Raw genomic sequence first — 24783 nt, 5'->3', positions numbered from 1 at the left:
GACTGATGTGCCAGATTAGATGGTGATGCCTTTCACTGAGAAAGACAGTTCTGGAAAAGCCCTGGGTTGGGTGTGGGACAAAATCCAAATACCCTACCAACTTCAAACTTACCCAAAAAATTACAAAAATAGTATAAAGAATTTCCATATACCCTTCTTCCTGATTCACCAATATTTACCATTCCATATTTGCTTTATCATCTTTCTATATATACATATATTTTTTTCCTAAATCACATAAGAATAAACTGACAACATCATGCCCTTTTTTTACTAAAGTGTGCATTTCTATGTAAACATATATTTCTTAAGAAGAAGGAAATCCTTTTTTAAACACAGCTCTCAAAATCAGGAAATTTAACTTTGATACAATATCAACATAATATAGACTTCAATCAAATTCTACCTACTGTCTCATTATTATAATTCTGTATATACATTTTTCTTTTCTAGTGTGGGATCACATATTGCATTTAGTTTTCATGTCTTTTGTCTTCTTTAATTTGGAAAGGTCCCTTGACTTCTTTGTCTTTCATGACATTGACATTTTTTTTATTAAGGTATCATTGATATATAACCTTATGAAGGCTTCATATGAGCAACATTGTGGTTACTACATTCACCCATATTGTCAAGTCCCCCCACCACCCCATTGCAGTCACTGTCCATCAGAATAGTAAGATGCTATAGAGTCACTACTCGTTTTCTCTGTGCTACACTGTCTTCCCCATTACCCCCCTACATTATGTGTGCTACTCATGATGCCCCTTAATACCCTTATCCCTCCCTCCCTACCCGCCATCCCCACCCGCTATCCTTTTGGTAACCACTAGTCCTTTCATGGAGTCTGTGAGTCTGCTGCTATTTTGTTCCTTCACTTTTGCTTTGTTGTTATACTCCACAAATGAGTGAAATCATTTGGTATTTGTCTTTCTCCGCCTGGCTTATTTCACTGAGCATAATACCCTCTAGCTCCATCCATATTGTTGCAAATGGTTGGACTTATTTTCTTCTTATGGCTCAATAATATTCCATTGTGTGCATATACCACATCTTCTTTATCCATTCATCTACTGATGGACAATTAGGTTGCTTCCATATCTTGTCTATTGTAAATAGTGCCACAATAAACATAGGGGTGATATGTCTTTTTGAATCTGAGATATGGTTTTCTTTGGGTAAATTCCTGGGAGTGGAATTCCTGGGTCAGACGATATTTCTATTTTTAATTTTTTCAGGAACCTCCATATTGCTTCCCACAATGGCTGAACTAATTTACATTCCCAGTGTACGAGGGTGGGACATTGACATTTTTGAAGAGCATAGGTCATTTACTTCATACAATGTTTTTTGATCTGGATTTATCTGATACTCCCTCTGCTTAGACTCAGGTTGTGAATTCTGGAAGGAATACTGCATAAATGACATTGTGTCATGCTTTCAAGTACTCTTTTCATCTCATTTTACCCTGTCAAGATACATTGTACAGCTAATCCTCATTTTAGAGATGAAGAGATTTAGTTCACAGGTTTGGCCAGGAAATGAATACTCTTTTCTTGTGTAGTACCAGCAAAACTGAAATTGCAAGTTTTTCTGTTTTCCTTCCTGTCTTAAGATGTTTCTAGGAAAACAAATACCTTTTAATTTTTACTTGAAAGGATTCCTTAGAGCCTATTTAAATTCTCTAGCTCTAGCTCACCATCCCTTTCTAGTCGGTTTCCTTTCTGTTCCTTTAATACTATGGCAAAAGCACATTAAACCCTTGAGGCAACAGACAGAACCATACAGTGTTTGAACATTTATAAAACTACCCAGACAAACGTTATGAGTAGTTAGGAGAGGGTATCTGGTAGAATCATTTGCACACAAACTACATGAATTTTTTAAATCTCTGCTTAAAAAGACTCCATATTGGCAGATTCAAGATGGTGGTGTGAGAGGTGAGACAGAGAATTCCTCCCAAAACCACATATAGTGTGAAAATATAGTTAATACAACTAGCCCTAAAGCAGCAACAGGAAAGAAGGCTGCACCAGACTGCACACAGACCTCACGAACAGAGCAGACCTCATGAAACAGAGAAACATACGAAAGCCTTAATGCAGTGGGAGCCGACCCTTCCCCAACCCCAGCTCACCAGCGGGAGGAGGAGAAATGGAGAGGGGAGGGGGTGGAAGCCTAGAATTGCTGAACACCCAGTCCTGGAGGTCTGCTTTGGAACACAGACCTACATTGTGTGGTGCACTGGAGGTTGCTGGGGTTGGAGAGCTGAGACAGGCAGAGTGCTTTAAAGACTGAGATTCCGGCTCTTTGTGAAGGACGGGGATCCACATCTGGCCACTCTGGGACAAAGAAAAGGCAGGTGGTCTGAGAGGCTTCCTACCAGCAAGAGGGCTGCTGAAGGGCAGGGTTTGCACAGAGCCTGCTATGTGGGAGAAGGGATAGGTGGACAAGGTTGTCTGGGCACACTCTGCCCAGCGGGTTGGGAACTTTGAGGAGCTTCAGCGGCCCCATCCCCCTGGCTGCCTACTCAGTTCCGAGGCCCCCCGCTGTGACATGCAGCCTGCTGCGCCTTCCTCCTGGCCTGCCGGCACCAGCTCCCACACCAGCAGTCACTGCGCTGGCATCAGGCCAGCCAGAGGGAGGCCCCACCTACAACAGCTAGAGATGCAAAGCACAGAGGCTTACACCTCTGTGCTCGGCCCACTGGCTCTGACACTGGAGACAGGCACTGTAGATGGGAATCAGGAAACAGATCTTTCCTCCCCCAGGCACCAGCGCCACTACCCTACAACCCCCAACTTCACTCTAGGGGCTGAGCAGCTCCAGAGACTAGAGCTTCTGGGCACTAGAGGGCACCACATAGAATTATGAAACGTCAAAGGAACCTGATTCAAACCAAAATCTCACACACCCCAGAAAAAGGGCCAAATTAAACTCAACTCTCCAATCTTCCTGAAAGAGGGTTTAAAATAAAAATCATGAACATGCTCATGGAGGTACAGAAAAATATTCAAGAACTCAGGGACAAATTTAAGATGGAGATTCAATCATTAAGAAATTCCACATCTGAAATGAAACATACGATGGAGGGATTTAAAAGCAGATTAGATATACTAGAAGAGACGGTAAATGGAATAGAAATTAAGAGAAGAGGAACACAAAGAAGCTAAGGCACAGAGAGAAAAAAGAATCTCTAAGAATGAAAGAATATTGAGAAAACTGTGTGACCAACCCAAACAGAACAATATTTGTATTATAGGGGTACCAGAAGAAGAAGAGAAATAAAAAAGGATAGAAAGTATTATGGAGGAGGTAACTACTGAAAACATCCCCAATCTGGGGTAGGAGATAAGTCTCTCAAGCCATGGAGGTGCACAGATCTTCCAACACAAGGGATGGAAGGAAGACAAGATCAAGATATATAATAATTAAAATAGCAAAGATCAAGGATAAAAACAGACTTTTAAAAGCAACTAAACAGAAAAAAGATCACATACAAAGGAAAACCTATTAGGCTATCATAACATTTCTCAACAGAAACCTTACCTTACAGGGCAGAAGGGAGAGGAATGATATATTTAATGCAATGAAGCAGAAGGGCCTCGAACAAAGAATACTCTACCCTGCAAGGTTATCATTTAAATTTGAAGGAGGGATAAAACAATTTTCAGATAAGCAAAAGCTGAGAGAATTTACCTCCCACAAACCACCACTACAGTGCATTTTGGAGGGACTGCTACAGATGGAAATATCCCTAAGGCTAAATAGCTGTCATCAGGAGAAATAAAACCACAGGAAAGTAGAACAATTAATTACTAAGCAGCTGCAAAATCAAATCAACTACCCCCAAAGTCAATCATGGGAGAGACAGAGTACAGAATATGACACCTAACATATAAAGAATTGAGGAGGAAGAAAAAGGAGGGAAAAAAAAACCTTTAGGTTGTGTTTGTAATAGCATAGAAAGTGAGTTAAATGAGACTGTTAGATAGTAAGGGAATTACCCTTGAGCCTTTGGTAACCATGAATCTAAAGCCTGCAATGGCAGTAAGTACACACCTATCGATAATCACCCTATATGCAAATGGTCTGAATGCACCAATCAAAAGACATAGAGTCACTGAATGGATAAAAAACAAGACCCAACTATATGCTGCCTACAAGAGACTCACTTTAAACCCAAAGACATACAGACAGAAAGTAAAAGGATGGAAAAGGATATTTCATACAACTAATAGGGAGAAAAAGGCAGGAGTTGCAATACTTGTATCAGACAAAATAGATTTCAAAACAAAGAAAGTAACAACAGACAAAGAAGGATATTACATAATGATAAAGGGGTCAGTCCAATAAGAGGATATAACTATTATAAATATCTATGCACCCACCATAAGATCATCTACATATGTGAAACAAATACAAACAGAATTAAACGGGGAAATACAATGCAATGTATTCATTTTAGGAGACTTCAACACACCACTCACTCCAAAGTAAAGATCAACCAAACAGAAAATAAGTAGAGACAGAGGCATTGAACAACACATTAGAACAGATGGACCTAATGGACATCCACAGAACACTTCATCCAAAAGCACAAGGATACACATTCTTCTCAAGTGCACATGGAACATTTTCCAGAATAGATCATACACTAGGCCACAAAAAGAGCCTCAGTAAATTAAAAAAGACTGAAACTGTACCAACCAGCTTCTCAGATCATAAAGGTATGAAACTAGAAATAAATTACACAAAGAAAATGAAAAAGCTCACAAACACATGGAGGCTTAATAACATGCTTCTAAATAGTCAATGGATTAATGACCAAATAAAAACAGAGATCAAGCAATATACGGAGACAAATGACAACAATAACTCAACAACGCAAAATTTGTGGGACAAAGCTAAGGCCATGCTAAGATGGAAGTATATTGCAATACAGGGCTACCTCAGGAAAGAAGAACAATCCCAAATGAACAGTCTAAAACTTACTATTAATGAAACGAGAAAAGGAAGAACAATGAGGCCCAAAGTCAATAGAGGGACATAATAAAGATTAGAGCACAAATAAATAAAGTTGAGGGGAATAAAACAATAGAAAGAATCAATTAAAGCAAGAGCTGCTTCTTTGAGAAAACAAACAAAATGGATAAAGCCCTAGCCGGACCTTATGAAGAAAAAAAGAGAGTCTACACACATAAACAGAATCAGAAATGAGAAAGGAAAAATCACTACGGACACCACAGAAATACAAAGAATTATGAGAGAATACTAAGAAAAATTATATGGTAACAAACTGGAAAACCTAGAAGAAATGGACAACTTTCTAGAATAATACAACCTTCCAAGGCTTACCCAGGAAAAAACAGAAAATCTGAATAGACCAATTACAAGCAAAGAAATTGAATTAGTAATCAAAAAACTACCTAAAAGCAAAATCCCTGAACCAGATGGTTTCACTGATGAATTTTATCAAACATTTAGTGAAGACCTAATACACATCCTCCTTAAAATCTTCCAAAAAGTAGAGGAGGAGGGAATACTCCCAAATTCATTCTACGAGGCCAACATCAGTCTAATACAAAAGACACCACAAAAAAAGAAAATTACAGACCAATATTCCTGATGAACATAGATGCAAAAATACACAACAAAATATTAGCAAACCAAATTCAAAAATACATCAAAAAAATCATCCATCATGATCAAGTGGGATTCATCCCAGGGATGCAAGGATGGTACAACATTCGAAAATCCATCAACATCATCCACCACATCAACAAAAAAACAAAAACCACATGATCATCTCCATAGATGCCGAAAAAGCATTCGACAAAATTCAACATCCATTCATGATAAAAACTCTCAACAAAATGGGTATAGAGGGCAAGTACCTCAACATAATAAAGGCCATATATGACAAACCCACAGCCAACATTATACTTAACAGCGAGAAGCTGAAAGCTTTTCCTTTAAGATCGGGAATAAGAAAAGGATGCCCACTCTCCCCACTTTTACTCAACATAGTTCTGGAGGTCCTAGCCATGGCAATCAGACAACACAAAGAAATAAAAGGCATCCAGATTGGCAAGGAAGTTAAACTGTCCCTGTCTGCAGATGATAACATGTTGTACATAAAAAACCCTAAAGAATCCACTCCAAAACTACTAGATCCAATACCTGAATTCAGCAAAGTTGTGGGATACAAAATTAATACACAGAAATTTGTGGCATTCCTATATACTAATAATGAACTAGCAGAAAGAGAAATCGGGAATACAATTCCAGTCACAGTTGCAGCAAAAAGAATGAAATACCTAGGAATAAACCTAACCAAGGACGTGAAAGACCTATACTCTGAAAACTACAAGAAACTAATGAGAGAAATTAAAGAAGATACCAATAAATGTAAACACATCCCATGCTCATGGATAGGAAGAATTAATATTGTCAAAATGGTCATCCTGCCTAAAGCAATCTACAGATCCAATGCAATCCCTATCAAAATACCAACAGCATTCTTCAATGAACTAGAGCAAATAGTTTTAAAATTCATATGGAACCAAGAAAGACCCTGAATTGCCAAAGCAATTCTGAGAAGGAAGAATAAAGCGGGGGTAATTACGCTCCCAGAGTTCAAGCTCTGCTACAAAGGCACAGTAATCAAGACAATTTGATACTGGTACAAGAACAGAGCCACAGACCAATGGAACAGACTAGAGAGTCCAGATATAAACCCAAGCACATATGAACAATTAACATATAATAAAGGAGCTATGGATATACAATGGGGAAATGACAGCCTCTTCAACAGCTGGTGTTGGCAAAACTGCACAGCTACATGTAAGAGAATGGAACTGGATTATTGTCTAACCCCATGAACAGAAGTAAACTCAAAATGGATCAAAGACCTGAATGTAAGTCATGAAACCATAAAACTCTTAGAAGAAAACATAGGCAAAACTCTCTTGAAAATAAATAAACATGAGCAACTTCTTTATGAACATATCTCCCCGGGCAAAGGAAACAAAAGCAAAAATGAACAAGTGGGACTGTATCAAACTAAAAAGCTTCTGTACAGCAAAGGACACCATCAGTAGAATAAAAAGACATCCTACAGTATGGGAGAATATATTCATAAATGACATATCTGATAAGGGGTTGACATCCAAATTATATAAAGAGCTCATGCACCTCAACAAACAAAAAGCAAATAAACCAATTAAAAAATGAGCAGAGGAGCTGAACAGACACTTCTCCAAAGAAGAAATTCAGATGGCCAATAGACGCATGAAAAGATGCTCCACATTGCTAATCCTCAGAGAAATGCAAATTAAAACCACAATGAGATATCACCTCACACCAGTTAGTATGGCCAACATCCAAAAGACAAACAACAAATGTTGGCAAGGATGTGGAAAAAGGGGAACCCTCCTACACTGTTGGTGGGAATGCAAAATAGTTCAACAACTGTGGAAAGCAGGAGGGAGGTTACTCAAAAAACTAAAAATAGAAATACCATTTGACCCAGGAATTCCACTCTAAGGAATTTACCATAAGAATGCAAGAGCCCAGTTTGAAAAAGATATATGCACTCCTATGTTTATCACAGCACTATTTACAACAGCCAAGAAACAAAAACAACCTAAGTGTCCACCAGTAGATGAATGGATAAAGAAGATGTGGTACATATACACAATGGAATATTATTCAGCCATAAGAAGAAAACAAATTCAACCACCTTTGACAACATGGATGGAGCTAGAGGGTATCATGCTCAGTTAAATAAGCCAGGCGGAAAAAGACAAGTAAGTATCAAATGATTTCACTCATCTGTGGATTCTAAGAACAAAGCAAAAACTGAAGGAACAAAACAGGAGCAGACTCACAGAACCCAAGAATGGACTGACAGTTACCAAAGGGAAAGGAATTGGGAAGGATGGGTGGGAAGGGAGGGATAAGGGGGAAAAAGGGTCATCACAATTAGCACGTATAATGTATGGAGGGGGCAACACGGGGAACACAGTACAACACAAAGACAAGTAGTGATTCTGTAGCATCTTACTACGCTGATGGACAGTGACTGTAATGGGGTATGTGATGGAGACTTGATAATAGGGGGAGTCTAGTAACCATAATGTTGTTCATGTAATTGTACACTAATAATAGCAAAATAAAAAAATAATAATAATAATCCATTTTGAAACCAACGAATCAGTTTTTTTTGTCTTAACTTTATTCTCAGATTTTCTTGATATACCTAACCATTGATTTTTTTTCTGTAGCAATTGTTTTAAGTTGGTTGGGTTAGCTTACTTTAACCCTGATTGCTGTTATTATTGGAGACGTTGTTTGCTTACTCACTCCATTAATAAAAAATGATCTCACTTCAATAGCCTGGGTATAACACCAAAATAGTTGCTTCTGCAGAGCAGAGACTAACAGCTATTACTCCTGACAGCCATGATGCAAGAAGTGACCTGTTGGGAAGGACATCATAAAACTGTAATTGCTGCCCTGAGAGTGTGATTTAGACTTCGCTCTCTTTTGCACTAACATTCAACACACAGTAATAGGCTGGTTATGCGTCAGTGTTGCCTGGTTATCATAATAGAAGCTGGAGGATTTTTAGTTTGTTGTTTGAAAATCAGATAAAGTATTATAATGGTGGGAGCAACCTTCCAGGGCCTGGTGGCTCAGTTCAAGTTTCATTATGAGAAATGATGTTTTATTACATAATGAAATACAAACACTAAATATACTTTATTAAAAAACAAAAAAAATCATATTCTATTAATTGTGACAGAGCCATTGTCAGCTTCTTTTCTGGAAGTTTCAATTAACTTCTCAGTTTCAGTGTCTTATTTTTATGGATAATTTTGCGCTCTTACTATATATGAGGCATTATGAGGACTTACGAATATATTTTTCACATTTCTGTAGCCTAAATAACCTAGAGGCAAGAATTAACTCTGAGCTAAAATGTTTGATTGAGACAGTTTCATAATGACAAGTTCCCTCTCTGACAGCCCCACCCTCTCTGCACAGGAGCTTTCTCACAGGTTTCCTTAAGCCTACCTGCCCACCCCACCTTCACATAGGACATAACTTCTCACCAAAAGTCTACTTTCTCATTTAGTTCAGAAATCTTCCCCTGGAGCATTCTGATGTGAACCACTAACAGGTATTCACTACTGTCATGACACACTGCCCTGTTGTTGGACAGTTGTCACCAGGAAGTTCATGGTAGCCTGTTCCAGATTAGCATACCTATTTCATCCAGGTGGCCAACTCTTACCTCTGACCCTAGTCCATTTTCTGGTTTTTGCTATCACCTACTCTTCTTTTTCCCCTCTTTTCCTTCTCAAGTAGGCTGATGTTTCTAAGTACATGCTAAGTGCTAGGCACATAATGTCTGTTAGGTCCCAGACACTATTAGCTGATTTTTTTATACAATAATTATTAAATGAATTCATTTAATACACTCACCATAAAACTTCATGGTAGAGGATATTATTCCTGTATTTACAAAGTAAGGCTTTCTGAAAACTTAAAATGGCTTAGTGAAGATCACATCAATATTAAGTGGGAAGGCCAGCCATCAAACCTCTGATTCTAGTCTGTGCTCATTTGATTATGCTACTTTGCCTCTCAAACAAGATGTGAACGACTCTGTATGCAAAGCCTCCTGCACCTCTGAGGCATTCTCTGCACCTGTGCAGGTGTGGTTCTGCTACCGCTGCCCTTTTCTTTTTATGGCCTTAAAGTACATTTATTCTTATGGATAATGTAATCTTTTTCTAATGTTTATGAAACAGAATGATTTGATATTTTGTATTTAGGATGTTAATTTTTTTAATTAAAAAATCTCAAACTTGCAGAAAAATTGCAAGTACAGTAATAAAAAACTTTCTTGTGAACCATTTTAGAGTGAGTTGCTAACATGGTGCCCCAATACTCTTGAATACTTCAGTGTGTGTTTTCTATAAACAAAGATATTCTCTTACATAACCTAGATGTTACCATTAAAATCAGAACAATATTGCCATTTAATCCTCAAGCCTCACTGAAACTTCACTATTTGTTCCAATAATGTTCTTTATAGTAAAAGGACCCTGTTCAAAATGACACGCTGCATTTTAGTCACCACATCTCATTAGTCTTCTTCAATCTGGAATAATTCCTCAGTCTTTCCTTGATTTAATGACCTAGACATTTTTGAAAATTATAGGAGAGTTATTTTGTATAACCTCCCCGCCTTTGAGTTTGTCTGCTATTTTGTCATAGATTCAAGGTATCCACCTCCGCAAGAATATCACAGACGTGGTGCTGTTCTATTCTTACTGTGTGCTATTAGGTGATACACCATTTTGATACTGATGATATTTACTTTGATCACTGGGTTAAGGCAATGTCTGTCAGACTTCTTCAAGTAAAATTACTCTTTCTTTTTGAAATGAGCATTTTGTGGGGTCCTTTGACACTATGTAAATACTCTGTCCTCAAACTTTCAACTTATTAACATCAGTTATGGACCCACAAATTCCTTGTTTATTAAATGGACCATAATCTGTCACTATAATTATTCCTTTCAATGTTCAAAGCCCCTGATTCAGCCAAGAAGGAGTCCCATCAAGCTAGCTTCTGTGTCTCCTCTGTATTGTTCTTTGAATATTTCCTTTTTTTTCTGGCATAACAAAATATTTCAGGCTTATCGTGGCTCATCTCTGCTTTAGCCCAGGAATCAGTCTTTCTCCAGGAAGCCCTGCTTCGTCTGAGTGGAGAATCATATTTTGGAATCACTATCTGGATGCTAGGTGTGCTCATTACTGTTGGAGTGCTGCTGCTTTTGGGCTCTCTCAGGGGACAGCTAGAGGAGGATACATGTACATTATATACACACATTTACATCTATATTTATTTCTATATCTGTATGTAACGAAAATCATATTATCGTCTCTACTTGTAATTCAAACCCAATACCATAATGCTCATTCTAGTTTCTTCTATTATTTGTAAATTCCTTCTTAGACAGTATTACTTATTTGATACATCTTCCTGTTTGTTCAGTGTTTTGTGTGTGTCTATTAATTTAGTATCACTATGGTTACCAGGCATTAATTAGAAATTTGAGCAATTCTTCATTGGCTGGAGAATAGTGATACTTGGGATATGTGAAGAAAACAAGTGTGTTAGAGCATTTAAGGTGCAAATTCCCAACTCTAGAGTGAGCAGTTTTCAAAATCGTGAAATTATTTATTTATACACAGCTGAATGGGTAAAAGAGCTCTGGACTGAGTGACTGTCAGGAGACTGGGATTCTAGTATCAACTCTTTCATTAAGTTATCTGTGTGTCTTAGACATTGCTTAATCCTTATGGTCCTGTAAAAGAGGGGACCAGAGAATTAAGGCAGGAGAGAGATGGGTTATTACTGAGAGCACTTCCGGGGACTGTAATAGAGAGCTAGCAAGAGAGAGAGAAACTCTCAGTTGTGTGATTTCAAATCAATGATTGCATTTATAGGTAGAAAATCCTGGGAAATTTTAACTTGAAGGGAATATCTAAAGATACTTGTTTTGGACTGACAGTGGTATATGCAGTTATCTCCTATTGAAAGCATATGTATACTTTATATATGACCCTATATCTTACTTACTAGATTATAGTAACAATAGCAAATAGTTATTTTTGCTTTACAGTATATAAAATTTTTTAACATTTATATTCCTGTACAAGCTTCATGATAAACCTATAAGATAGCTAAGGCAGGTTATTATCATTCCTTCCTTCCTTATAGATGAGAAACTGCCATCTGTGACTTGAAAAACACTACACATAAAGTGAGTTACAGCTGATATTTCAAGCTAGGTCTTTACATATACATACACACACACACACATACACACTTTATATATTGGAAAATTTCAAATATACTATTCTTTCCAGTTTTAAGTATAAATATGATTATTTATACTTTGCAATTTTTTCATACATTTTCTCTTCTCACACTTTGTTGTCTGCTCTAATACTGTAAAACCTGACATCATTGATACTTAAATCATAAATACTTTAGTATATGTCTCTGATAAACTGGTATTTTTTAATATACCCATGGTGCAGTTATTAAGTTACTCAATATCATCTCATAACAGTTCATAATAAAATTTCTTTAACTGTATTAACAATAACTTTTTATAGTTGGTTTGTTTTAGATTAGCATCCAAAAAGACCTATATACAGGCACACCTCATTTATTGCACTTGGCCTTACTGCACTTGGCATATACCACATTTTTTACAAATTGAAGGTTTATGGCAACCCTACACAGAGCAAGTCTATAGGCACCAATCAATGTCATTTTTCCAATAGCATCTGCTCACTTGGTAACTCCGCGTCACTTTTTGGTAATTCTCACAATACTTCAGACTTTTTCCTTATCATTATATTTGTTATGGTGATCTGTGATCAGTCATCTCTGATGTTACTGTTGTAATTGTTTGGGGAAGCCACAAACTGTGGCAATATGAGAGGGTAAACTTAATCTATAAATGTGTGTGTTCTGACAGGTCCACTGACCAGCTGTTCCACCATTTCTATCCCTCTCCTCAGCCCTCCCTAATTCCGAGACACAAGAATATTGAAATTAGGTCATTTAATACTCCTACAATGATCTCTTAAGTATTCAAGTGAAAGGAAGAGTCGCATGCCTCTTGCTTTAAATCAAAAACTAGAAATGATTAAGATTAGTGAGGAAGGCATGTCAAAAATCTGGCCTTGCACCTAACAGTTAGCCCAGTTGTGAATATAAAGGAAAAGTGCTTCAAGGAATTTAAAAGTGCTACTCCAGTGACCACATGAATGATAAGCAGGTGATACAGCCTCATTGCTTATGTGGAGAAAGTTTTAGTGGTCTGAATAGAAGATAAAACCAGACTTAACATTCTCTAAGCCAACCCCTAATGCACAGAAAGGCCCTAACTGTCTTTAATTCTAGGAAGGCTGAGACAGGTGAGAAAACTGCAGGAGAACTTTGAAGCTAGAAGTTGGTTCATGAAGAGCTGTCTCTCTAACATCAAAAGGGCAAGGTGAAGCAGCAACTGTGGACACAGAGCTGCAGCAATCAGCTAGCTAAAATCATTAATAAAGGTGGCTACATGAAACAACAGATTTTCAACGTGAACAAAACAACCTTCCAATGGGAGAAGACACCATCTAGGACTTTCATTACTAGGGAGAAGTCAATGCTGGCTTTAAAGCCTCAAAGGACAGGCTGGCTCTCTGGTAGGGGCTAATGCAGCTGGTGACTTTCAGTTCAAGTCAAAGCTCATTTACCATTCCGAAAATCCTAGGGCCTTTAGGAATTGTGCAAAACCTACTCTGCCTGTGCTCTAGAAATGGTACAACAAAGCCTGGATGACAGCACATCTGTTCACAGCATGGTTCGCTGAATATCTGAAGCCCACTGTTGAACCCTGCTGCTCAGATTTAAAAAAAAAGTTTCCCTTCAAAATATTACTGCTCATTGACAATGCACCTACCTGGTCACACTAGAGCTCTGATGGAGATGTACAAGATTAATGTTGCTTTCATGCTTGCTAACACAATGTCCATTCTGCAGCCCACAGATCAAGAAATCATTTTGACTTTCAAATCTTCCTATTTAAGAAATACAATTTATAAGACTATAGCTGCCATAGACTATGATTCCTCTGATGGATCTCGACAAAAAACTGAAAACCCTCTGGATGGGATTCACCATTCTAGATGCCCTTAAGTACATTCAAGATTCATGGGAAAAGGTCAAAATATCAACATGAATAAGAGTTTGGAAGAATTTGATTCCAACCCTCAGGGATGACTTTGAGGGGTTCAAGACTGAACAGGAAGTAACTGTAGATGTGATGGAAACAGCAAGAGAGCTAGAATTAGAATGGGGCCTAAGGTATGACTGAACTGCTGCAGTTTCATGATGAAACTTCAAAGATGAGGAATTGCTTTTATGGATGAGCAAAGAAAATGGTTTCATGAGATTAAATCTACTTCTGGATAATATGCTGTGAAGATTATTGAAATGACAACAAAGGATTTAGAAGAGCACATAAGCTTAGCTGATAAAGCAGCAGCAGGGTTTGAGAGAACTGACTTCAGTTCTGAAAGAAACTGTACTTGGGTAAAATGCTATCAAACAGCCTCACATGCCTCAGAGAAATCATTCGTAAAAGTCAACTGACACAGCAAACTTTACTGTTGTCTTATTTTAAGAAATCACCACAGCCACCCCAACCTTCAGCAAACATTACCCTGATCAGTCAGCAGCCATCAACACTAAGGTAACCAGTAAAAAGATTAAGACCTGCTGAAAGCTCAGATGATGGTTAGCATTTTGTAGCAATAAAGTATTTTAATTAAGATAGGTACATTGTATTTTAGACATAGTGCTATTGTACACTTAATAAGACTGCATACAGTATAAACCTAACTTTTATAGGTACCGGGATATCAAAAAACTCACCTGACTTGCTTTATTGCAATATTAGCTTTATTGCAGCAATCTGGAACCCCCAGTATCTCTGAGGTATGCCTGTATCTCATAAGTACTAATGTTATTGCAAGAAACATATTATAATATATTATACACATACTTTTAAGACTGACTATTGGCTCATGAATTCCTTAAAGGTTGAAATCTCATTTCTCCAAGAAAGATATACAGATGGCCAATAAGCACTTGAAAAGATGCTAAACATCATTATTACAAAAATAAGCAAATCAAAACCACAATGAGATACCACTTCATCATACCCATTAGGATGGCTATTGTCAAAAAAAGAGTGTTGCAAGGACATGGAAGAAACTGGAACCCGGGTAATTGCTGGTGATAATGGTGCAGCCACTGTAGAAAATGGTATCAAATCCTCAAAAAATTAAAAATAGATTTACCATATGACCCAACAATTCCACTTCTGTGTATTTATCTGAATTAGTCTGCATGCACCACAGGCTGGATGGCTTAAGAAAAAAAAGAAAATTATTTTCTCAAAATTCTGGAGGCTAGATGTCCAAGACCAAGGTGCCAGCAAATTAGGTTCCTAACGAGGGCATTCTTGCTGGCTTGCAGAGAGCCACCTTCTTCTTGTGTTCTTTTTCCTTTATGCACATGGAGGAAGACAGACAACTCTGGTCTCTCTTCCTCTTCTTATGAGGACACCAGTCCTACTGGATGAGGGTCCCACTCTCACAGCCTCATTTAACCTTAACTACCTCCTTAAAGGCCTCCTCCAAATACAATTACAATGGGGGTCAGGGCTTCAACATATATCATTTTGGTGGGGGCAGGGTGGGGGAGGAATGGGGGACACAATTCCAAAAGAATTGAAAGAAAAGCCTTAAAGAGATATTTGTACACCCAAGCTCTCAGCAGCAGTATTTAAAATAGACAAAAGGTAGAAGCAACCCCAGTGTCCATCTACAGATGACTGGATAAACAAAATGTGGTATACACATATAATCAAGTGTATGCATGTTCCTTAAAAAGGAATGAAATTCTGACAAATTATGTGAATAAACTTTAAGGACATACTATAGGCTAAATGTTTGTGTTCCCCCAGTATTCGTATGTTAAAATCTGGTCTCCACTGTGATGGTATTAGGAAGTGAGGCCTTTGGAAGGGGATTAGGTCATGAGGGTGGAGACCTCATAAACAGGATTCGTGTTATTACAGACCCCAGAGGGCTCCCTTCTCTCTCCAGCTATGCAAGGACATAGCCAGACCTATGAACAACAATGCAGGCTCTTACCAGACACCAAGTCCGCTGGTGCCTTGATTTTGGATTTCCCAGCCTCCAGAAATGTGAGAAGTGTTTTTTGTTGTTTAAGCCACCCAGTTTATGGTATTTTTGTTAAAGCTGCCCAAACTGACTAAGATAGGACATTACATGAAGTAAAAGGAACCACACACAAAAGAACAAACACTATATGATCCCACTTACATGAGGTACCTAGCGTAATCAATTTCACAAGGACTGAGAATAGACTGGTGGTTGCTAGGGTCTGAGGGCAGAGGGGAATGGGAAGTTACTGTCTAAAGGCTACAGTTTCAGTGCTGCAAACTGAAAAGAATTCTCCAAATGGAAGATGGTGATGTTAACATAACACTGAGAATATGCTTAATGCCACTGACCTGTATGCTTTAAAATGGTTACAATGGTAAATTTTATGTTATGTGTAGTATACCACAATTTCAAAGAAAAAAATTTTAACGAAAAGGCTGAAATACATTTACATGATCCTGCAATTCCATTCCTAGGATATACTCAAGAGAACTGTAAACACACATCCAAACAAAAACCTATAAACATATATTCATAGCAAGGAGAAACAATTCAAATTCAAAGGGTGAAATATTTTTAATAACAGCTGTATAAAAATTTAACTCATATACCACACAATTCATCCAGTTTATGTGTAAAATTCAATAATTTTATATATATTAATATACCTATAAATTTTTGTATATATTTAACTATGTGTATAATTATCGTCAATTTTCCAAAATTTTCATCATTTCAGATAACCTTTTGCTATTAACTATCCCCATTATCCATCCCAGCCCAAAGCACCTACTGACTTTCTGTCTCTGTAGATTTACCCATTACAAAGTTCCATAAAAACAGAATCATGTATGTGGTCTTTTGTAACTAGCTTCTTTCACTTACCATGTTTTCAAGATTTATCCAGTTTGTAGCATGTATCAGTACCTCACTCCTTTTCATGGTGAAAAAATATTCCATTGTATTTTGTTTACTAATTAATCGTTTTTGAGATGACTATTTGAGCTGATTCTGACCTTTTGATTATTACTAATATTTTTGCCATAAACATTCATGAACAAATTTTTGTGTAAATATGCTCCAGTTTTCTTCACTGATACTTACAAGTAGAATTGCTGGATCACATGGTAAGTCTATCTTAAAGTTTTTGAGGAACTGCTGGACTGTTCTCCAAAGCAATGAACCATTTTACATTTCCACCAGTAATGGAGGAGAGCTCCAATTACTCCACATCCTCACCAACACTTGGTATGGTCAGTCTTTTTTAGTACGGCCTTCCTAAGTATGAAATGATATCTCATTGTGGTTTTGATCTGTATTTCCCTAGGATACTATATTGAAGAGTTTGAGCATCTTTTTTGTATGTTTATTGGCAATTTGTATACCTTCTTTGGAGAAACACCTACTCAGATCTTTTGCCCATGTTTAAATTGGGTTATTTGTATTTTCATTGTTGGGTTGTAAGCATTCTTTATACAGTCTAGATACAAGTTTCTCATTAGATTTTTTGCAGATATTTTTTCCCATTCTGTGGATTGTTTTTTCACTTCCTGTGTAGTGTCTTTTCAATCACAAGTTTTCAATTTTGATGAAATCCATTATCTATTTTTTCTTTTGCTACTTCTGCTTATCTAATAATCCACTGCCAAATCCAAGGTCATGAAAAATTACCACTATGTTTTCCATGTAATCCAACATGTGTTGAATAGACTATTCTTTCTCCATTGAATGGTACTATCACCCTTTCAAAAATCAGTGACTGAAGACTCTCTAATCTTTGGACTCTCAATTCTATCCCAATGATCTCCATAGCTATCTTTACGCATGCAGTACCACACTGGCTTGATTACTAGTGCTTTGTAGTAAGTTTTGAAATCAGCAAGTATAAATCCTGTTCCTTTGTTCTTTTTCAAGACTGTTTTGGCCATTTTGGTTCACTTTGAAATTCCATTTAGCTTCACGTGTAAGTTTTATACTTCTTCTGATAAATTTGGTAGGATTTTATTATTTTAAATGCTATTGTAAATGGATTGTTTTCTTAATTTCATTTTCATATTGCTCACTGCAAATGTAAAGAAATATAATTGATTTTTTGTATATTGATATTGTATCCTGTAATCTTGTTGAACTTTTATATTACTTCTAATCATTTTTTAATGGATTCCTTAGCATTTTTTATATACAAGGTCATATCAGGTAAATAGATAGGAATTTTACTTCTTTTTTTCTAATATGGATGTCTTTTCTTTCCTTCTCTTGTCTAACTGCCCTGGCTAGAACCTCCACTACAATTTTGAATAGCAGAAAGAGACATAAGAACGTATTTTTGTTCCTGATCTTAGGTGGGGAAAGTATCTAGTGCCTTATGATTAGTATAATGTTAACTGTCAGTTTTTCACAGATGCCCTTTATCAGGCTAAAGATAAAGTATGAAAGTGAAAAAGAACAAGTTTCATTCTATTCCTGGGGTTGGTGGGGGAGTTGTGCTTTTAATAATGAAGTGGTGTTGGATTTTGTCAAATGCTGTTTCTGCATCTATGGAGATGATGATGTAGTAGTTGTTCTTTTTCTATTTTTATGATGTACCACATTAACTTATTTTCAGATGTTGAACCAACCTTGTATTCTGGGATAAATCCCATATGGTCATGGTGTATAATCCTATTTATATATTACTGGTTTTATTTTCTACTATTTCATTAAGTATTTTGCATCCATATTCATAAAAGACATTGGTTTACAATTTACTTTTCTTGTGATGTCTTCCCTGGATTTTGGCATCACGGTCACACTAGCCTCAGAATGCGCTGCTAAGTGTGCCCTCCTCTCCTGTTTTGGAGGAAAGTTTGTGAAGAATTGGTATTAATTCTTATTTATATTTTTATTTGAAGCCATCTAGACCTGAGTTTTTGTTTGTGGGTAGTTGGGTTTTTTTTGTATTTTCCATTACTAATTCAATTACTTTACTTGTTGTAAGTCCACTCAGATTGTCTACTTTTTCTTGAGTCAGTTTTGGTAATCTGTGTCTTTGTAGGAATTTGACCATTTCATCTTAGTCATCTAACTTACTGGCATATAATTTTTCATACAGTCTTTTATAATACTTTTTATTTCTGTCAGGTTGATAGTAATTCCAATAATTTGAGTCTTCTATCTTTTTTTCCTGGTCAATATAACTAAAGGACTGTCAATTTTGTTGACCCTTTCAAAGAACAAGCTTTGGGTTTTCCTGATTTTCTCTATTATTTTTCTACTCTCTATTAATCTCCACTCTAATATTTCTTATATCCTTTCTTCTGCATGCATTGTATTTTGTGTGCTTTTCTTCTTCTACCATCTTCAGGTGGAAGGAAGGTTAGGTTACTGATCTGAGATCTTTATTCTATTTTACTATAGGCACTGATAGCTATACATTTCCCTTTAAGCATGCTTTAGCTGCATCCCATAAATTTTGATATGTCACGTCTTCATTTTCATTCATCTCAGAGTATTTTCTAATTTCCCTTTTGAGTTCTTCTTTGATACATTAGTTATGTGGGGGCATGTTGCCATATTTCCACATATTTATAGGTTTTTCAAATTTCTTTCTCTTACTGATTTCTAATTTCATTCCATTGTGACTGGTGAACATACTTTATACTATTTCTATCAAAAGGATGAGTGTTAGGTATGTGAATCATATCTTAAGGCAGATTATAACTAAAGCACAGACAAAATGGTGTTAGGCAATAGAAATAGTAACTGTACCTATGAATCATATATATAGTCTTTACTTACTTAACTCTAAAAAAAGCTTAAGACAGATCTGTCATTTCCAAATGGTTCGAATTTTCACCCTACTATAGGCCCTACAAATGGTGAAGAAACATACAAAAAAACCCACATGAGAAACTAGATAAGAACATGAAAAGTTAATTCTCAAGAGAGGAATTATAAATAAAGAACAAATATGAAGCCTGACTGATAATCTTTCTTAAAAAGTAAACTTTAAAAAATGGAACACCATTTTCCTCCTACCAAATTAACAGTTTATCTCCTGTTTTTAAGCACAGATATCCAATGCAAGAATGATACAGTGAAATTAGGCACTGCTGGTGGGCACATGAACTATAACACTTTGGAAAACAATTTGGCCAAAAGTATCAAGAGCCTTAAGAAAAACTAAATGCTTTCACCTAGTAATTTTACTTGTGAAAATCTATGTTCAGGAAATAATCTAAATACAGAAAATATTTTAGGCAATATTTACTGCAGTAAAATTAATTTTAAAATGGTCATAATATAAATAATATAATATAAATGTCCAATAAGAATGGTTAAACTATGGTTTAATTACTGGACAAACTATCATTCATTCATTAAAAAGGTTTACAAACACAATATAAGGAAAAGGCAAATTTATATATAGAATATAATTATAGCTATCTGTTTAAAAAAGAAAACAATATGCATATATAGAAAAAAGATCAGAAAGCAATGAATCAAAAGGCTAATAATGGTCGCCTTTGGACAGTGAATTATGAGTATAGTTCTTTCTTTAATCTTTCCAAATATTCTAATAAATTTGTATAATGAAAAGTTTATTTAAAGGAAACTGAAGAAATTGTAACTTTAAACATAATAATTCACTTAGTACAGTGACTCAAAAAAAACAACCTCACAGGTTTATCATTCTTTCACTTAGGAGATATACTTACTATCTCAAACACACAATCTCTACGTTTTTCCACTTTGGCTTTTAATATTGCACTTGTTATTGTACTGGGCTTTATTTGCTGTTGTTGTGTTTATTAAGATAAATGAAACATTACTTCCAGGTGGCTCAGAAACAGCTTTCCAATAAATATAATACTCTTCCATAATTCATACATACTTGTCTGCTTATATTCTCAACATAAATTTCTCAAAGGGATTTAAAGAAAAAAAGAATTCTAAAAGGTTTAGGAGATATGGTTATACATAAAAGGTAGTTATTTTTAAAAGCTCCAAATTAAATCAAAAGACATGTATTTCTTTTATAATAAAAAAATGAAACCTAAAAATTCCCAGACACTTATTTATGTTTAATTACTGTGTTTTATTGAGGCAATAAAGCATGATAAAAAGAAGAAGGGCTTTGGAATCAGAGAAACCAGAGTTTATACCCTGGTTCTACAACTTCCTAGCTGTGAAAACTTGGGCAAGTTAAACTCCCTAAACCCCAATTTCCACCTTTGTAAAACAGGAATAATACCAAGTCCTAAGGACTATAAAGAATGAATGAAAAACTGCATAAAATTACCATAATAAGCAGAGTGAATATGTTAGGCACAGTATGTGTGGTAGCTACTATAATTATTTTCATTTATTTTGGGAGGATAAGGAAGTTCATTTTATAAGAAGTTACTCAACTTAATTCCTAATCCAACATGAAGAAACAGAAAAAATGAGCTGACTCCATTTGCAACAACATGCGTAGATCTAGAGGGTATTAAGCTAAGTGAAATAAGCTAGGCAGAAAAAGACAAATACCATATGATCTTACTTATTTGTGGAATATAAAACAAAGCAAAACAAAATGAACAAAACAGCAGTAGACTCGTAGACACTGGGAAGTGAATGGTGAATACGACAGGAGAGGAGCTGGGCTGGGTGGGTGAGGAGATTAAGGGGGACAGAGGGGCACAAAAATTCTCAATCATAAGATGGTTATGGGGATGGTAGTACAACATGGTGAATATAACCAATGATTCTGTAACATCTTTCTATGTTGACAGATACTAACTGCACTAGTGGAGATGAGGATTTAATAATATGGGTAGCTGTTGAACCACTGTGTTATATATCTGACACAAATATAACATCGTATATCAATGATACTTCAATTAGAAAAAATTTTTTTAATGAAGCTGCTCTTAAAACCATTAAGAGTCCTTGGCAATTCTCAGTTACATATTTAGGACGGTGCTAATAAGCAGATCTTACAGCTCATACCACCTCTTCAGATAATGCAAACTATTTAGGAAAGATGCAACCCTGTGAAAACCATTAAACTCCTACCTTGCAGGCTACATCAACTAATCGCATGTGGATGGCTTGATTCTCTGGGAGTTTAGTGCCAATTACAAGCAAAGTATCCAACAGTTGAGCTAGGACTTGATGAGACTCTAGAAAGGAAGATGGAAAGTTGGGTTGTAGAATTTCAAAAGGAGATCACTACAGAAATTAAATTTATCTGTGTAAAAAAATGTAAATTTCTGTCAGGTAGGTTCTATTTGATACTTGATTCCTCTGAAATGAAAGCTAACTTCCTAAAAGGATCATGTCTAAAAATCTGAGTCTTCCACAGGACTGGGTTTAGTGCTTGAGTAATTCAAAGGTTTTTCATTGTGTTCAAGATGAAATCCAAATTCCTTAGCAAGGAATACATACATACAAGTCACTCCATGATGTATAGCTCTGCCTACCTTTCTAGCCTCATTCTTTCAAGTCTCCTTTTTTCCAATTACTTATGATTTTACCCCCTCCATCTTTGCTAAGACAACTTTCCTAGAATGCCTTCACCCACATCCAACTCCATTCCTCAACCCCAATCCCAGGAGCACCTAGTATTTTTGAAATATCACCTCTTGTACAATCCCAAAGGAACAGTCTAAATTCACAATTAATGATACTAGAAGAACAAATGAGGCCCAAAGTCAATACAAGGAGGGACATAATAAATATCAGAGCATAAATAAATAAAATTGACAAGAATAAAACAAAAGAAAGAACCAATAAGACCAGGAGATAGTTCTTTGGGAAAATAAATAAAACAGATAAACCCCTAGCCAGACTTATCAAGAAAACTAAGGGTGTACAAACATAAACAGAATCAGATATAAGAAAGGAAAAACCACTATAGACACCACAGAAAAACAAAGATTTATTAGAAAATACTATGAAAAATTATATGCTATTAAATTGGATAGCCTAGAAGAAATGGACGACTTTCTAGAAAAATACAACCTTCTAAGACTGACCCAAGAAGAAACAGAAAATCTGAACAGACCAATTACCAGCAATGAAATTGAATCAGTAATCAAAACACTACCTAAGAACAAAATTCCAGGTCCAGATAGCTTCACTGTTGAATTTTATCTAACACTTAGAGAAGCCTTAATACCCATCCTCCTTAAAGTTTTCCAAGAAGTAGAAGAGAAGTGAATACTTCCAAACACATTCTATGAGGCCAGCATCACTCTAATACCAAAACCAGACAAACACACTACAAAAAAAGAAAATTACAGACCAATATCCCTGGATGAACATAGATGCAGAAATACTCAACAAAATATTAGCAAACCAAAAATTCAAAAACACATCAAAAAGATCACTCATCATAATCAAATGGGACTTATTCCAGGGATACAAGGATGGTACAATATTCAAATATCTATCAAGATCATACACCACATCAACAAAAAGTACAAAAATCACATGATTATCTCCATAGATGCCGAAAAAGCATTCAACAAAATTCAACATAAATTCATGACAAAAACACTCAACAAATGGATATAGAGGACAAGTACCTCAACATAATAAAGGCCATATAGAACAAACCCAAAGCCATCATACTAAACAGCAAAAAGCGAAAGCTTTTCCTCTAAGATTGGGAACAAGACAAGGATGCCCACTCTCCCCACTTTTATTCAACATAGTACTGGAGGTCCTAGCCACAGCAATTAGACAACACAAAGAAATAAAGGGCAGCCAGATTGGTAAGGAAGAAGTCAAACTGTCCCTGTTTGCAGATGACATGATATTGTACATTAAAAACCCTAAAGATTCCACCCAAAAACTATTACAACTAATAACTGAATTCAGCTAAGTTGCAGGATAAAAAATTAATACACAGAAATCTGTTGCATTTCTATATATTAATGATAAACTAGCAGAAAGGGAAATCAAGGCAACACCACCATTTACAATTGTATCAGAAAGAATAAAATACCTAGGAATAAACCTAACCAAGGAGGTGAAAGAACTATACCCTGAAAACTACAAGACACTCATAAGAGAAATTAAAGAATACACCAATAAATGTAAATACATCCTGTGCTTATGGACAGGAAGAATTAATATTGTCAAAATGGCCATCCTGCCTAAAAAAATCTGCAGATTCAATGCAGTCCCTATCAAAACACCAACAGCATTCTTCAATAAACTAGAACAAATAGTTCTGAAATTCATATGGAACCACAAAAGACCCTGAATAGCCAAAGCAATCCTGAGAAGGAAGAACAAAGCTGGGGGGATTATGCTCCCTAACTTCAAGCTCTAGTACAAAGCCACATAATAAAAACAATTTGGTACTGGCACAAGAACAGACCCATAGACCAATAGTACAGGACAGAGAACCCAGATATAAACCCACACATACATGGCCAATTAATATATGATAAAGGTGCCACGGATATACAGTGGGGAAATGTCAGCCTCTTCAACAGCTGGTGTTGGCAAAACTGGACAGTTAATGTAAGAGAATCAATCTGGATTACTGTCAAACTCCATCCACAAAAGTAACCTCGAAATGGATCAAAGACTTGAATGTAAGTCATGAAACCATAAAACCACAGAAGAAAACATAGGCAAAAATCCCTTGAATATAAACATGAGTAACTTTTTCCTGAACACATCTCCGCAGGCAAGGGAAACAAAAGCAAAAATGAACAAATGGGACTACATCAAACTAAAAAGCTTCTGTACAACAAAAGACACTATCAGCAGAACAAAGAGGCATCCTACAGTATGGGAGAATGTATTCATAAATGACTTATCTGATAAGGGGTTAACATCCAAAATACATAAAAAGCTCACTTTCCTCAACACCCAAAAAACAAATAACTTGATTAAAAAATAGGCGGAGGATCTGAACAGACACTTCTTCAAAGAAGAAATTCAGATGGCAAACAGGTACATGAAA

At 36.2% G+C, this 24783-nt stretch overlaps 1 protein-coding gene across 2 annotated transcripts in view; it reads right to left on the bottom strand.

Moving 5' to 3' along the window:
* Positions 1-24783, bottom strand: part of INTS4 (integrator complex subunit 4) — a 159794-nt gene that overhangs the window by 82074 nt on the left and 52937 nt on the right. The window contains exon 4 of one of the 2 annotated variants that reach the window (XM_036895474.2): positions 21876-21982. The exons of the other annotated variant lie outside the window; for it this stretch is intronic. Within the exon in view, the coding sequence (XP_036751369.2) occupies positions 21876-21982 (107 nt within the window). The remainder of the gene's footprint in view (positions 1-21875; positions 21983-24783) is intronic. 2 annotated transcript variants of the gene reach the window in all.

The sequence above is a fragment of the Manis pentadactyla genome, chromosome 9, assembly GCF_030020395.1.
Source record: "Manis pentadactyla isolate mManPen7 chromosome 9, mManPen7.hap1, whole genome shotgun sequence".
NCBI classification, from domain to species: domain Eukaryota; kingdom Metazoa; phylum Chordata; class Mammalia; order Pholidota; family Manidae; genus Manis; species Manis pentadactyla.
Note: the sequence above shows the minus strand (reverse complement) of the source record. Positions and strands in the feature narration are given on the sequence as shown.